Raw genomic sequence first — 13,592 nt, 5'->3', positions numbered from 1 at the left:
GTATATAGATAAACCAGAATAAAGGGAGTTTGTCATCTGAGAATGACCGTTCAAACCAAGCACCAGCGTTTGGTGCAGCCTTGCCGTGGCCAAGCAGTTCACTAGACCTTCCTACAGTATATACTTGTTTCCCCATCTATCGATATCCTCTGGCTCCTGTAAAGCCAGAGCTGTCAATCATGGAAGAAGAGGGTGGAGATAGATGGAAACTAAGTAGGTAGAAGGGTGCATGGCTGGCCTGTGCTTGGTTTGAAGAGTCATTTTCCATTGATGGACTTCTTTTCAGTAGCAGTACTATACTCCAGTTCCTGCTTTTGTTGACATCCATCGGGGTCGTCCCCAGCATTGCAAGGAAGCATCAAACCGGCTGTGTTCATATGTTAAAGGCTATGTGGCCACGTTGTGGATTTGTGTGCAGATTTTTCCGCACTGTTTTTGAAAAATCCGCAGGTAAAAAACACTTGCGGATTTCACCTGCGGATTCCTATTGAGCAGGTGTAAAACGCTGCGGAATCTGCACAAAGAATTGGCATGCTGCGGAAAATACAACGCAACATTTCCGCGCTGTATTTTCCGCACCATGGCCAGTGCGGATTTGGTTTTCCATAGGTTTACATGGTACTGTAAACCTGATGGAAAACTGCTGCCAATCCGCTGCGGATCCGAAGGCAAATCCGCAACGTATTCACATAGCCAAAGGTTGTTTTTCCTAAAATTTGGAATTTCTGGAAATTCTGGAGAGACCATATCTTTTTAGGCTAAGTCTATATGACTGTGGAAGTGCCCTTTTCCTACCAGAATGAAAATGAAGCCCCCGAGACCTATGTTGTATTAATAACTTTATTTCCAAATCCACTTATACAGCAACAGACCGTGTGAACCAGCTGGTCAGACACGACACAGAATATGGACAGCCACAGACACAATGGAGAGAAAAGGGGGTGTATATTGGGGGTCGTTACCGATGACGTTAACAGAGGGGAGAAAGGGAGGCAATACTAAAATTAGAAAGTGAAGGGGCTGCAGCGGAAGGACAGCATAAAAAACCCTCAAAAACCAGGATAGCAGCCACTGCGAATTCTTCAGTTCCGTTATAAATCACACACAAGAGTTCAGAGAGAACAAGCAAACTTCAGGGCAAGGTGGACGTGTATCGGAGGGATGGACTGAGGTCATCCAAAAAAGTGCACAGGTTATAATGGTCTAAGGGTGGAATAACCTGTTCATTGCCGGAGGTGCTAAACACCTTATCATTCCTGCAGCATGCATGCCGGTGTTGGGGTGCTATCTTAAGGACATGAAACATGGGGAAGTCTTAAATTCATACTACAGATTTGGCAGCGCTGACTATAAAAGAAAAAAAAAAAAAGCTTTTAGTACAGATTTGGCTTGTCCCTATAGTGTAAGTTGATTGAAGCCGAGACTATGGGAAAGCAAGTGTTTACTATAGACTGAACATTTCTATTTCATAGTCTGGGAGTTTGCAATCATGCAACCCATGTTCCCCTTAGAAGAAAATGAAAATTGTGTGTCAAAGCAATGTAATATCTCGGAAACTATTATTATTTAAATGGGCTAATTCCAGAAATAGCGCCTCTCCGGTCTATTAGCTGGAATGAGCTGCAATACCAGACACAACCCATTTATGAGACTGGAGCTGTTTTTGTAAAAGCAGACCCTTTCTAATCCTGGACAACCCCCTAATGGTATTAGGAAGCAACTATTGCAGTGATGGCTCAAAATAATTAAAGACCTTCTATTCCGGGAAGGGGGTCTCTTCCTTTTATGGTGAACAGGATGGATGCGGAGTCCCCACCCATGCTTAAGACTCTGCTCTGACCTAGGAACCCAATGTAAATGGCAGATCTATATGGCACTCACCTTTATCGCCCCTTTGTGTCTTAGAATGAAAACCAAATATACATAACATCAATGAATACACCCGATTTCTCCCCTCTGCTACTAGTGAGTAGGTGGAGATGCTCCTCCAAGGATGGGACGTGTAATAAATAAGTATACAAGAGACAGTTTCATTATTCAATTGGGTGTGGGCAATTTTAGGTAACTTTCCCTTTTTCTTAAATGTCGGCTACGTCTCTCGCACCAGCAGCTCCAATACAGAGATTAGCTCATCACAAGCCTTGCTTAGCGAGGGAGGCAGAGACTTGGTCAGCCAATGTGGAGAGTTGTGGGGAGTCAGACATGTTAATGCTGCCGGAAGAGGAGACGTTGCTGAGACGCCGGGGGGACGTCTCTCCAGAGGGGTCAGGAGACTTGTAAACAATCTCTGCTCCGTGGTCCGTCTTAGCTTTGGCATTCTCCCTGAAAGACAGTTTGTGGCTCTCAATCTGGAAAAGAGACAAATACAAATGAGTAAGTCATTTGTGTGATTGCAAGCTTTTGCTATCAGTACAACTTTAGGAGTACATTGGGATAGAAAACCTTCTGATGAAGCCTGCCTGCGAAACGTGTCTTGGGTTTTGGTGGCTGCCTCAGCTCATACTCCCATTTGGTGATATACATTACTGTGAAATATTTAACTCTGTGTATATACATCCCTGCTAGTATTGGTGTGAATCGATTTGCAGGATCCGGTCCATTGGCTATGGCAGTAATCTGTGACAACTGCCATCTGTCTTCCTCCTGCCATCTGTGGCTCTTTATTTGATTAGCTGGCCTGTCACAATACAACATGTGCATCATGCCACAATAATGACGTCATGCCAGGCCTGCAAATCAAAAGACGAGCTGGGATCCTTTTATGTAAGCGACAGTTCTCAGGAATCCAGTCCAGCGACCACAGATTACTAGCACCGTCAATGGAGCGGGTCCTATGAATCGATATGCACCAACTCTTATTTCTGTATTTGTGAGACGATGGTCACGATTCATCAAGACATGCGTTTTTCATGCTAGTCTTGATGAGGGGGCAGGGTGGTGTGCAAGACTAGAGTAAGATTTGTGGTAAAAGAAACACCCCCACTCATCATGAATTTGACAAGTGGGTGTCGCCAAGCCCAATCCCTGCTCGGCTCACTTAGAGATAGGCGAAAATGGTGTGAAAATGCCAAGCGCCGTAAAATCTTTGCACAACGTCATCACCCACTTTTAAAGTGGTCTAAGAGGGGAGTAGAACATTTTTTTTCCATAAACAGCATCACTCTTGTCCAGAGGTTGTATATGGTATTACAATTCCCATTCGCTTCAATAAGGCTGAGCTGCAATATCAGACACAACCCATCATTTCTTAAGTAACTGCACTTTATTTTAAGCTCTTCTTCACGCAAGGTACCAAAATTTTTACATATAAAAGTACATTCAAACTAACATATTTTTGGTCGGCATGGAGAATGGTTTGCACTCACCCCCAATGTCACCATATGTGCAACTGCATATGAATATTTTCCACACAGATCGCTGCCTGCATTAGTCTGGCTCAAATGTACAGACCAGAGTAGTGCATGTACAGTGGGAACGGATAGTATTCAGACCCCTTTCAATTTTTCACTCTGTTTCAATACAGCCATTTGGTAAATTCAAAAAAGTTAATTTTTTCTCGTTAATGTACACTCTGCACCCCATCTTGACTGAAAAAAACAGAAATGTAGAACGTTTTGCAAATTTAATAAAAAAAGAAAGTGAAATATCACATGGTCAATAGTGATGAGCGAGTGTACTCACTGCTCAGGTTTCCCCCCCTGAGCACGCTCGGGTGGTCTCTGAGTATTTATGACTGCTCGGAGATTTACTTTTCCTCACAACAGCTGGATGATTTGCGACTGTTAGACAGTTTGATTACATGTGGGAATTCCCTAGCAACCAGGCAACCCCCACATGTACTCAGCCTGGCTAGTAGCTATAAATCATTCAGCTGAGGCGATGAAAACTAAATCTCCAAACACTAACAAATACTGGGAGGTCACCCGAGCAACGGGTACACTTGCTCATCACTAATGGTCATAAGTATTCAGACCCTTTGCTCAGACATTCATATTTAAGTCACATGCTGTCCATTTCTATGTGATCCTCCTTGAGATGGTTCTACTCCTTCACTGGAGTCCAGCTGTGTTTAATTAAACTGATAGGACTTGATTTGTAAAGGCACACACCTGTCTATATAAGATCTCACAACTCACAGTGCATGTCAGACCAAATGAGAATCATGAGGTCAAAGGAACTGGCCAAGGAACTCAGAGACAGAATTGTGGCAAGGAACAGATCTGGCCAAGGTTACAAAAGAATTTCTGCAGTATTCAAGGTTCCTAAGAGCACAGTGGCCTCCATAATCCTTAAATGGAAGAAGTTTGGAAAAACTAGACCTGGCCATCCAGCCAAACTGAGCAATCATGGGAGAAGACCCTTGGTGAGAGAGGTAAAGAACCCCAAGATCATTGTGGCTGAGTTCCAGAGATGCAGTAGGGAGATAGGAGAAAGATCCACAAAGTCAACTATCACTGCAGCACTCCACTATTTGGGCCTTTATGTCAGAGTGGCCCGACGGAAGTCTCTCCTCAGTGCAAAACATATGAAAGCCCTCATAGAGTTTGCTAAAAAAAACACAAGAAGGACTCCCAGATTATGAGAAATAAGATTCACTGGTCTGAAGAGATAAAGACAGACCTTTTTGGTGATAATTCTAAGCGATATGTGTGGAGAAAACCAGGTACTTCTCATCACCTGGCCAAATCAATCCCAACAGTGAAACATGGTGGTGGCAGCATCATGCTATGGGGGTGTGATTTTCAGCTGCAGAGACAGGATGACTGGTTGTCATTGAAGGAAATATGAATGCGGCCAAGTACAGAGATATTCTGGATGAAAACCTCTTCCAGAGTGCTCTGGACCTCAGACTTGGCCGTAGGTTCACCTTCCAACAAGACAATGACCCTAAGCACATAGCTAAAACAACAGGAGTGACTTCAGAACAACTCTGACTATTCTTGACTGGCCCAGCCAGAGCCCAGACCTAAACCGAATTGAGTATCTCTAGAGAGACCTGAAAATGGCTGTCCACCAACGTTCACCATCCAACCTGATGGAACTGGAGAGGATCTGCAAGGAAGAATGGCAGAAGACTCATGGCTGTACTAGCTCAAAAGGGTGCTTCTACTCAATACTGAGCAAAGGGTCTGAATACTTATGACCATGTGATACGGTATTTCAGTTTTTCTTTTTTAATAAATTTGTAAACATTTTGAATTTACCAAATGGCTTCAATGAAACAAAGAGTGAAAAATGTAAAGGGGTCTAAATACTTTCCGTACCCACAGTAAATGCAGGCAGCTCTGTGGTGACTGATCCAATAAATTCAGAGGGTTGTGTGAAGGTAGCCCTATAAAGAGCCCAAACAAAGGCTGAAAGTACACAGTAACTCCACAAGGTGGCACTGTTTTAATTAACCACTTACTATTTATTTTATGTGGTTGGATGGATATACATGTAGATCATGTATTAGGTCTTATATGTAAGATGTATGCCAATATTTCCCTTCCACATTTCCTTTATTGAATCATTCTCATATCTGAAGCATGTAGGGCGCTCGTTATATGTACACAGAGAAATATTTACACCCCTCTCTGCTACATAGTACTTACCGCTCTTCAGCTCTTCACGCAATAAATCAGGCACCTCTAGTTCTTCTGGTGGGGGAGGAGGAGGAAGGCCCAGGTAGAGCCCATTTGTGGGGGAATCGCTTCCCCCTGACTTTTCATAGTTCCCTTTCTCTCTCTGAAGGTGATAAGATGATTTTGGGGAAGGATGAGGTGAGGACTGATTACATGTATATAAAGAGAGGAGGAGCAGTATGCCATGAGAAGTGCAGAGAAGGCAAAGGGTTAAGCGTGGAAGGCAGCAGGATAGGGACCTTAGAGATATGGAGGAATGTTGTGTGGCAGCAGTGATGGCCACATCCTGTTTATGATCCCAGACCTCCAGGGATGTGAGTATACAGCACAGTGAATATACACAAATGTGAAAGCACGGACAGTGTGTAAGCACAACCACACGGTCCGGCCATCAGGCTTATGGATGTCTATAGCGAGCAGAACACAGATGAGATCTACAGCTGTGGATCAGCAGAGGCTTCTTCCCTCTGTTCCCCATGTAATGTTTTGTCTCAATGAAGTGAATGAAAAAATGTTATGGTTCTGATCTTTAAGTGACAATCCACCATTTAACCCATTTGGTTATTAGTTCTAATGCTGATTAATTCCATTTTTATATGGGGTTGGAGTTTCAAATGCATTATAGCCCTAACTGTAGCTGCTCGTAGTGACCACTAGAGGGAGTGTAAGCACTCCACATACAGCAAGTTATTATACTCCCTCTAGTGGTGACAGTAGATAAGTACCATCTGCGTTAGACAATGGGACATTCTACATGCTTCCCAAAATCCACAAATCTGGAAATCCAGGAAGACCAATTATTTCATGTGTGGGCACCCTTACTGAGCAGGTATCTGGATGGGTAAAGGGTATTCTTAAACCACTGGTAAAGGATACACCCAGCTTTATTCAGGACACAACTGATAACTTTTTGGACACCAAACCTTAAGCTGCAGAACATTGAAATAGAAACATCCCTGTATCAGAAGCCAACAGACCGCCGAACATACCTTAAATGGGACAGTTTCCATCCAAAACATATAAAAAACTCTATTGTCTACAGCCAAGCCATCAGATACAATCGTATATGTTCCAACCCCATGGATAGAGATGATCCACCTCTTCCGACAAGCCTACAACCTGCAGTAACCACCGATGGACCAAACCGCTGCACGACCAGCTCTATCCTCGCCTACTGTATTCTCACCCATCCCTTGTAGATTGTGAGCCCCCGCAGAGGGTCCTCACTCCTCCTGTACCAGTTATGACTTGTATTGTTTAAGATTATTGTACTTGTTTTTATTATGTATACCCTCCTCACATGTAAAGCGCCATGGAATAAATGGCGCTATAACAATAAATAATAATAATAACACCTTGGTCGCCTCAGAAAGATTGTTTTGAATCAGGGCTACCATCCAAGAACAATTCAAAACAAAATTACAAGAGCCACCAGAATATCAAGGAATCACCTGCTACATTACAAAACTAAAGAAGAAAATAACCGGGTACCTCTAGTAGTTACCTACAATCCAAATCTGGAGGTGCTGAGAGGAGCTGCACGGAAATTACAACCTTTACTACATAAAGATGCCCGCTTACAATCCATTCTTCCAGACCCCCCCACTACGGTGTTTTAGGCAGCCCCCAAATCTAAGAAGCGTCATTGTCAGAAGCTCCATGTCCTCTCCAACAGCTGCAGGTACCTTTCCTTGCAACCAGAACAAATGTAAAACTTGTCCATTTATAATGACCACGGACAAAATAAAGATCTCCAATTCACATCAGGACTACAAGATACCAGGTACTTTCAGCTGCGTCACTTCTAATGTGGCGTACCTAATTATTTGTACTAAATGTCCAACTGGGGGTCTGTATGTGGGGGAGACAGGGCAAAAACTGAGAACAAGGATGAACTCTCATCGCCATACAATAAGAGAAAAAAGAATGGATCTACCTGTGGCAATACATTTCTGTCTCCCTGATCATACCATTATGGACATGAAATTACTTGTATTAGAAGTCTCGCGCAAGTGAGTATGAGCCCTTAAAAGGTAACTTCATATCTCAGAGAGACAGAAGAGTCTGGGAATATAAGCTGATGATGACCTTTAAAACTCTCAGTGCAGGAATGAATGTGTCACATGGATTTATGTCTTTTTACATCAATTAAGGAATTTGCTCCGAGTCATCATAACACATAACTAGATTCAATCAGAGGACCATAAAACATTCACACTCCTTATCCATGAACTGTTCCAATATTTATGGACACAACTGTTTATCACTCACATAATGGTAATTCTGATTCACGTGCACCTGTCTTTTCTATGGCATTTTTCTGTGCCGTGTTGTGCATAAATCTGTGATTCTTCAGAATTTCTATTAGTCTTTGCCTGAGGAAGAGACTGGAGTAGTCTCGAAAGCTTGCAATTTGTTACCATCTTTTCAGTTAGCCATTAAAAGGTATCAACTACTGAGGACTCTCAAGTCTAAATATTTTTTTAGGTCACATACGGTGAGTTATTATCCTCCCTCTAGTGGGGACTGTAGATAAGTACCATCTGTGTTAGACTATGTGTAGGTCACATACAGTGAGTTATTATACTCCCTCTAGTGGTGACTGTAGTTAACTACCATCTGTGTTAGACTTGCCATCCCTGAGGTAGTAAGAGGATCTCAAAAACTGACCATAAACTTGAAATGACCCAAATTAAGTTGATCTCACACAGTCAGCTCGTAATCCTGCTGACCAATCAGTTCTGATCTGCTGAATCTACTCTGATCTGACAATTATTTATATCCTTATGTAATGTTTGATATTTATCTTCGAAGAAATTGAAAATGATGGGAATGTTCTGGAGTGGTGATATAATGGTGAGGGTAAGGGAGGATGGGTGTAAATGGGAGCGTCACTGCTTTTTACAAAGCAAATATACTGCTGAGGTCAGTGCTTGAAAAATACAAAAACAAAATGTTTGCGAAATTTAGTTTAGCTGGTTCTTATTACCTATCTACTGCAGCAATGTTTGCCCCCATAGTTTGAAGGGTGGGGAGAAGTGTGTGAGCGAGAAAGGCAACAGTCAGAAATGGGCTAAAGAATGGGAGGTCCAAGAAAAGTCCCGCAGAGACGACAGGCTGAGGCAGCAGAAGTCCTGACTTGCAGGACATGTTGAAAATTGGAAAAAATGAAGCAGAGACTCAGGAAATGTTCTCCAGAGAAAGTGCACGAAACGGATCAGTGCGGTCGAGTGCGCAGCGCACATCTGGCCGATCAATATTAAGAATAGATGAAATAGGACCCAACTTGTGGATCTAGAAGGAAAGCAGAGGTGTGGAGCAGCTGCAGGCCTGTACTTACAACAGCACAGCCTGCTCCACAAATCTAGAAGAAAACACTGGTAAGAAGCATTGGTGCCTGAAGAAGGGTTAGTCCTACAGAAACCTGGGCAGCAGCAAGAAGCGTCCATACCTGTCCCTCCAGTGACTGCTTACCGAGTAACTCGTCCATGGCACTATAAGAGATCTGGTAATATATTGTGAACCCACTCCACCAGCACTGTCACAATACAATAATGGGGTTAGTGGTCTGCTCAGGCATTAGTGCCCACAGTAGTATGGTTCACATTTGGTGTAACCACCTAGGTTAGTGGTGGTGGTCATTGAGGCCCTTAGGAGGCATACCTGTCTGCAAGGTGTGACCTTAACTCTCTGATTACCAGAGGGGGCAGCACGGAGTGCACAGTAGTCACAAATGGCCTGATATGGACATCCTTTTACTGCCCAGGTTTCCAAGTAAGCAGTATGAAGGTGACACTCTGTACCTTCTTGTTTCCTCCGCCGGGTGTGTGAGTGACATTGTCCAGTGAGCCAATCTTGGATGAACCCTTTTCTTTAAAGTCCAGTTTTTCAGATTTCACTTCTACGTTTCCTCCACCTGTGTCAGAAAGAGGAAAGTCATTGGTTGAGAAGATGCAATATGTATTAAAGGGAACCTGTCAGTAAATCCCAAACACATGAGCATGAACCAGACACAGGCTCCACGACTGCAGCCATGTATGTTTTACACTTCAGAGTAAATATATTTTGAAAAGTTGGCCAAGGACTATGCATCTCAGATGACTAGCTTAAGGTAGGTCCCTGGCCAGCTTCTCCTCTCCCTGTTTATTTTGACTCCCAGGTATAGGCACACACATAGGGAGAGACCTGTCAGTCAACTGGAGCGGAGTGGGGAGAAACAGGCTGGGGTCCTGCCCATGGCTCATGGCAGCATGAATCTCATGACAGGATCCCTTTAACTTCCTTTTGGGCTTGAACATATTAGTCAATCTAAACATACAGATGTGCAGTGTAAGGAATGAGGGTGTGACAGAGTGGCAGCTTAGAGGACGTCTGTCTACACACAATGATTGTTCAAACCAAGCACAGTTTGAACCAAGCAAGTTCAAACCAAGCTCAGTACACCCATGGTGTGCCCAAACCGTTCAGTGCCCCTTTCCAGCTACTTTTTTCCATCCATCTCCTCCCCTCTCATCCTTGACTGACAGTCCAGACCTTACAAGAGCGAGATGATGGTAGAGCTAGATGGGAAGGAACACTTAACTGTTTGGGCACACCAAAGGGGCACTGAGCACCTGTGCTTTGCTTAAACAATCATTTTGTGCTGACAGAGTCCCTTTAAACTAGCATGCAGGTATTCCTGGGGGACGTACCTGGCCTGTGGTGGATGTTTTTCATGGATCCACATTTGGAAGTCACGTGCTTGAGATCAACTGGCTTGTGTGTTATCAGCACCTGTAGAGTGGAAAACATGTCAGAGGCGGCAGTAGCACTTACACTTGTAGCAGTGGTTAGGATTCAGTGGCATATAGAAATGATTAAACAGCACATCAGGAGATGAAGTCATTTTTTAGAAAGAAGCAAAGGAAACATAAGTACAGGAAGTTTTGTCGTTTAATTAGTATCCTAACAATCCATTACTTACAGTCCTGCATAAATTCAGAAATCAACTATATACAGCATTCTCCCTGTAAATCCCTATCAAGCGGTCTAATGGGAGGGTACAGACTAACCTTGGTGTTTGCCATGAGCCTTCTACCCCAGCCCATCAATTACAGGCAGAAGGATTGGGTTAGCATGCTCACAGCAGGCGTCGAGGTTGGTTCGTGCCTACCCCATCGAGCCGTTCAGTACTGATTACCAGGGAAAGGTTTACAGGAAGAGCGATGTATAAAGTTCATTAATACAGCTATGCATGGCTACAGGGCTGTAAGGAACGGATCGTTAGGATCTGTCTATGCACTTAGCCTACAACCAGGTACGGACTGGGGCTGAAATTCAGCCCTGGCATTTGAACTCACACAGGCCCATGTTGTCCCCGTCCATGAACCAGATGGGATACATTACTAGTATTACCCTGCGTGGATGAAGCAAGATTTACTACAAGACCAATATGGTACCCGTGGCCTGCTGGGATAAGTGAAGGAGTCAGCAACTTTGTGCTCCATCACAACTCTTAACAGTATGGGGGTCTTGAGAACACTGATCCTGTTAACAACGTAGCAGACAAGACAGCCCATGACCAGACAGGCCCTTCTGGCATTTGCCAGAATTGCCAGATGGCCAGTCCATCCCTGCCTACAACATACAGTACATCAGGAGCACTTCCCGACGTATATCGTACGTAAGTTCCCATTCCCCAGGCAGAGGCCAATCAGATCTTTTGGTCTCCGACAGTGGACACAGATGCGGTGTGGACTGAGCCTAAGCAACGCAAAAGGTGGTGGCAGCAGTTTAAATATGGGAAACTTCGTGACAGGTTCCCTTTAATTTTGCAGACTGCATTTCAAAATCCATATTGGATGATGGTTAAAGATAACAGGACTACACACGTGGTCAAAATTGCTGGTACCCCTCGTTTAATGACAGAAAAACCCACAGTGGTCACATAAATAACCTGAATCTGAAAAAAGTAATAATAAATAAAAAAACAACTATGAAAATGAACAAATGAAAGTCAGACATTGCTCCAGGCAGGTTGGCTACAGTCCCATGGTTCTTAAATTTCTGAATAATATGTACAACTGTAGTCACTGGAGCATCAAGCTGCTTGGAGATGGTCTTATAACTTTTACCTTTAACATGTTTGTCTATAATTTTCTTTCTAATCTCCTCAGACAACTCTTACTTCGCTCCCTCTGGTCCATGTTGAGTGTGATACACACCATGTCACCAAACAGCACAGTGAGTATCTGTAGCCCTATATACAGGCCCATTCCATGATTGTAGAAACCTGTGATGCTAGTTAGTTGGATACACCTTGATTTAACATGTCCCTTTTGTCACATTATTTTCAGGGGTACCATGATTTCTGTCCAGACCTATTTCATGAGTTGTACTTTTTTTTTTTTTATTCTGCGGAAGCATGGTTGAAAAGCAATGTCTGACTTTCACTTGTTCATTTTCATAGATCTTTTATTTATTATTACTTTTGTCAGATTCAAGTTATTTTTGTGGCCATTGTGGGTTTTTCTGTCATTAAACGAGGGGTGCCAACAATTTTGACCACGTGTGTACTAGTGCTAATTTTCGGGAATTTATCAGCATAGTGTGAACGTAGTCTTCACTGTGTGATGCGAGCAACTACATTGGGTAAATCAGTGTCCAGCGTGTTGTGCTCCGTCGTAGGTGCTTGTATCTGGGTGTGTCCTTTATTGGGTGTTGGGGTCTTTGCACACAGAGGATGTCACTCACTGCGCCTCCCCCAGGCATATGCTTCAGGTTGTCCTTGGATCCACACTTAGACTGGACATTGCTCAGATCCACTTTCTTGTGGACAATCTGCACCTGTGTGAGGAACAAAAAGTGGGTCAGAAGATGAAATTTACCAGGTAAATGGATATATTTAATGAAGTGTTTGGAGAGGAGATGTAATTACAGATATGGTACCATGAGACGTGGAGTCAGTGACCATCCTTGGCACATTGTATTTTTAATTCTCACCTGCCCCCTGTTTAATATTAATTTCCACCCTCCTGCCCTTCCATGCTTCCACCCAACCCGCTTTCTTCTACTTTGATCAAGATACCTTGCCTCCTCCTGGCTGGTGCCGAATGTTGTCAATGGAGCCAATCTTAGATTTTACGTTTTTCAGGTCCGGGATTGCTGCCGGGCTGGTGAGCGGCTGAAGACGGCTCTTGACCGAAGCAGGGGATTTGGGTGGTGTACGCACAACGGCAACCTTCTTGGGCTCCCGGTTGGGTGGCAAATTTGAAGAGGGTGTACGGGAACGGTTGGTTGGTGTACTTGGTGATCCAGGACTGCTGTATCCACTTCTTTCACCAGATTTTGGAGAGTCAGCTGGAAGTCAATTAAAAATCTTAAATAGGTTATCATTACAAAGTGATCATAATGGTGGTGGATGGGAAAGATTTTTGCATTTTTATTCTTGCCAGCTGTCCCTGTTTTCCCAGGACATGTGGGTCAAAACAGGAAGGGGTTCATCTAAACCTTACCCAAAAGTGGGCTTTCAAGACAGGATCAGTTATACCAGGAGGGGTGGGGACATTACCGTGAGGAACAGGAGCAGAGTTAGGAGAGGGCATAAACACCCAAAAAATGCAGGCAACTAGTGCTGAATGTATGGGACTGTATGCTGTCTAGGGAAAAGTGGTGAACCTGCAGGGTGAACCTGCAGGGACTTTTGGGGAAACAGGAGAGGGGCGGCTATTGCTGGGAAAGTAATGGAAGGACCTACTACGACTCCTAGGAAAGTGGACACGAGTCTGCTGGATTCTGCACCATCACCTCTAATTAGTAATACCCATCATCATCCTCTTACCTCTATCACCTTTGTTTATAGACCTCTTCTGCTCCCTTCTCACTGCTGGGAAAGAAATGTTTCTTTTAATTTGAGAACGGTCAAACAATCAACAAATGCCAAATGTAGTTTTTCATCTGGGGGGGGGGAGAGTATTTGTGTCTATCCTT

At 43.7% G+C, this 13,592-nt stretch overlaps 1 protein-coding gene across 10 annotated transcripts in view; it reads right to left on the bottom strand.

Moving 5' to 3' along the window:
* Nucleotides 1-826: 826 nt before the first annotated feature.
* Nucleotides 827-13,592, bottom strand: part of MAPT (microtubule associated protein tau) — a 111,879-nt gene continuing 99,113 nt past the window's right edge. For 6 of the 10 annotated variants that reach the window (XM_069751297.1, XM_069751301.1, XM_069751295.1 and 3 more), the window contains 6 exons: nt 13,444-13,488; nt 12,691-12,962; nt 12,357-12,449; nt 10,316-10,397; nt 9,428-9,540; nt 827-2,348 (listed from right to left, as the gene is read on the bottom strand). In XM_069751297.1, coding sequence (XP_069607398.1) covers nt 2,133-2,348; nt 9,428-9,540; nt 10,316-10,397; nt 12,357-12,449; nt 12,691-12,962; nt 13,444-13,488 — 821 coding nt within the window. In that variant the 3' untranslated portion in view covers nt 827-2,132. Of the gene's footprint in view, nt 2,349-5,594; nt 5,728-9,427; nt 9,541-10,315; nt 10,398-12,356; nt 12,450-12,690; nt 12,963-13,443; nt 13,489-13,592 lie in introns of all 10 variants that reach the window. The other 4 variants (XM_069751305.1, XM_069751303.1, XM_069751298.1 and 1 more) reach the window with 1 other exon arrangement.

This window comes from Ranitomeya imitator, chromosome 2, assembly GCF_032444005.1.
Source record: "Ranitomeya imitator isolate aRanImi1 chromosome 2, aRanImi1.pri, whole genome shotgun sequence".
NCBI lineage: Eukaryota > Metazoa > Chordata > Amphibia > Anura > Dendrobatidae > Ranitomeya > Ranitomeya imitator.
This window is presented reverse-complemented; position numbering and strand designations above follow the sequence as displayed.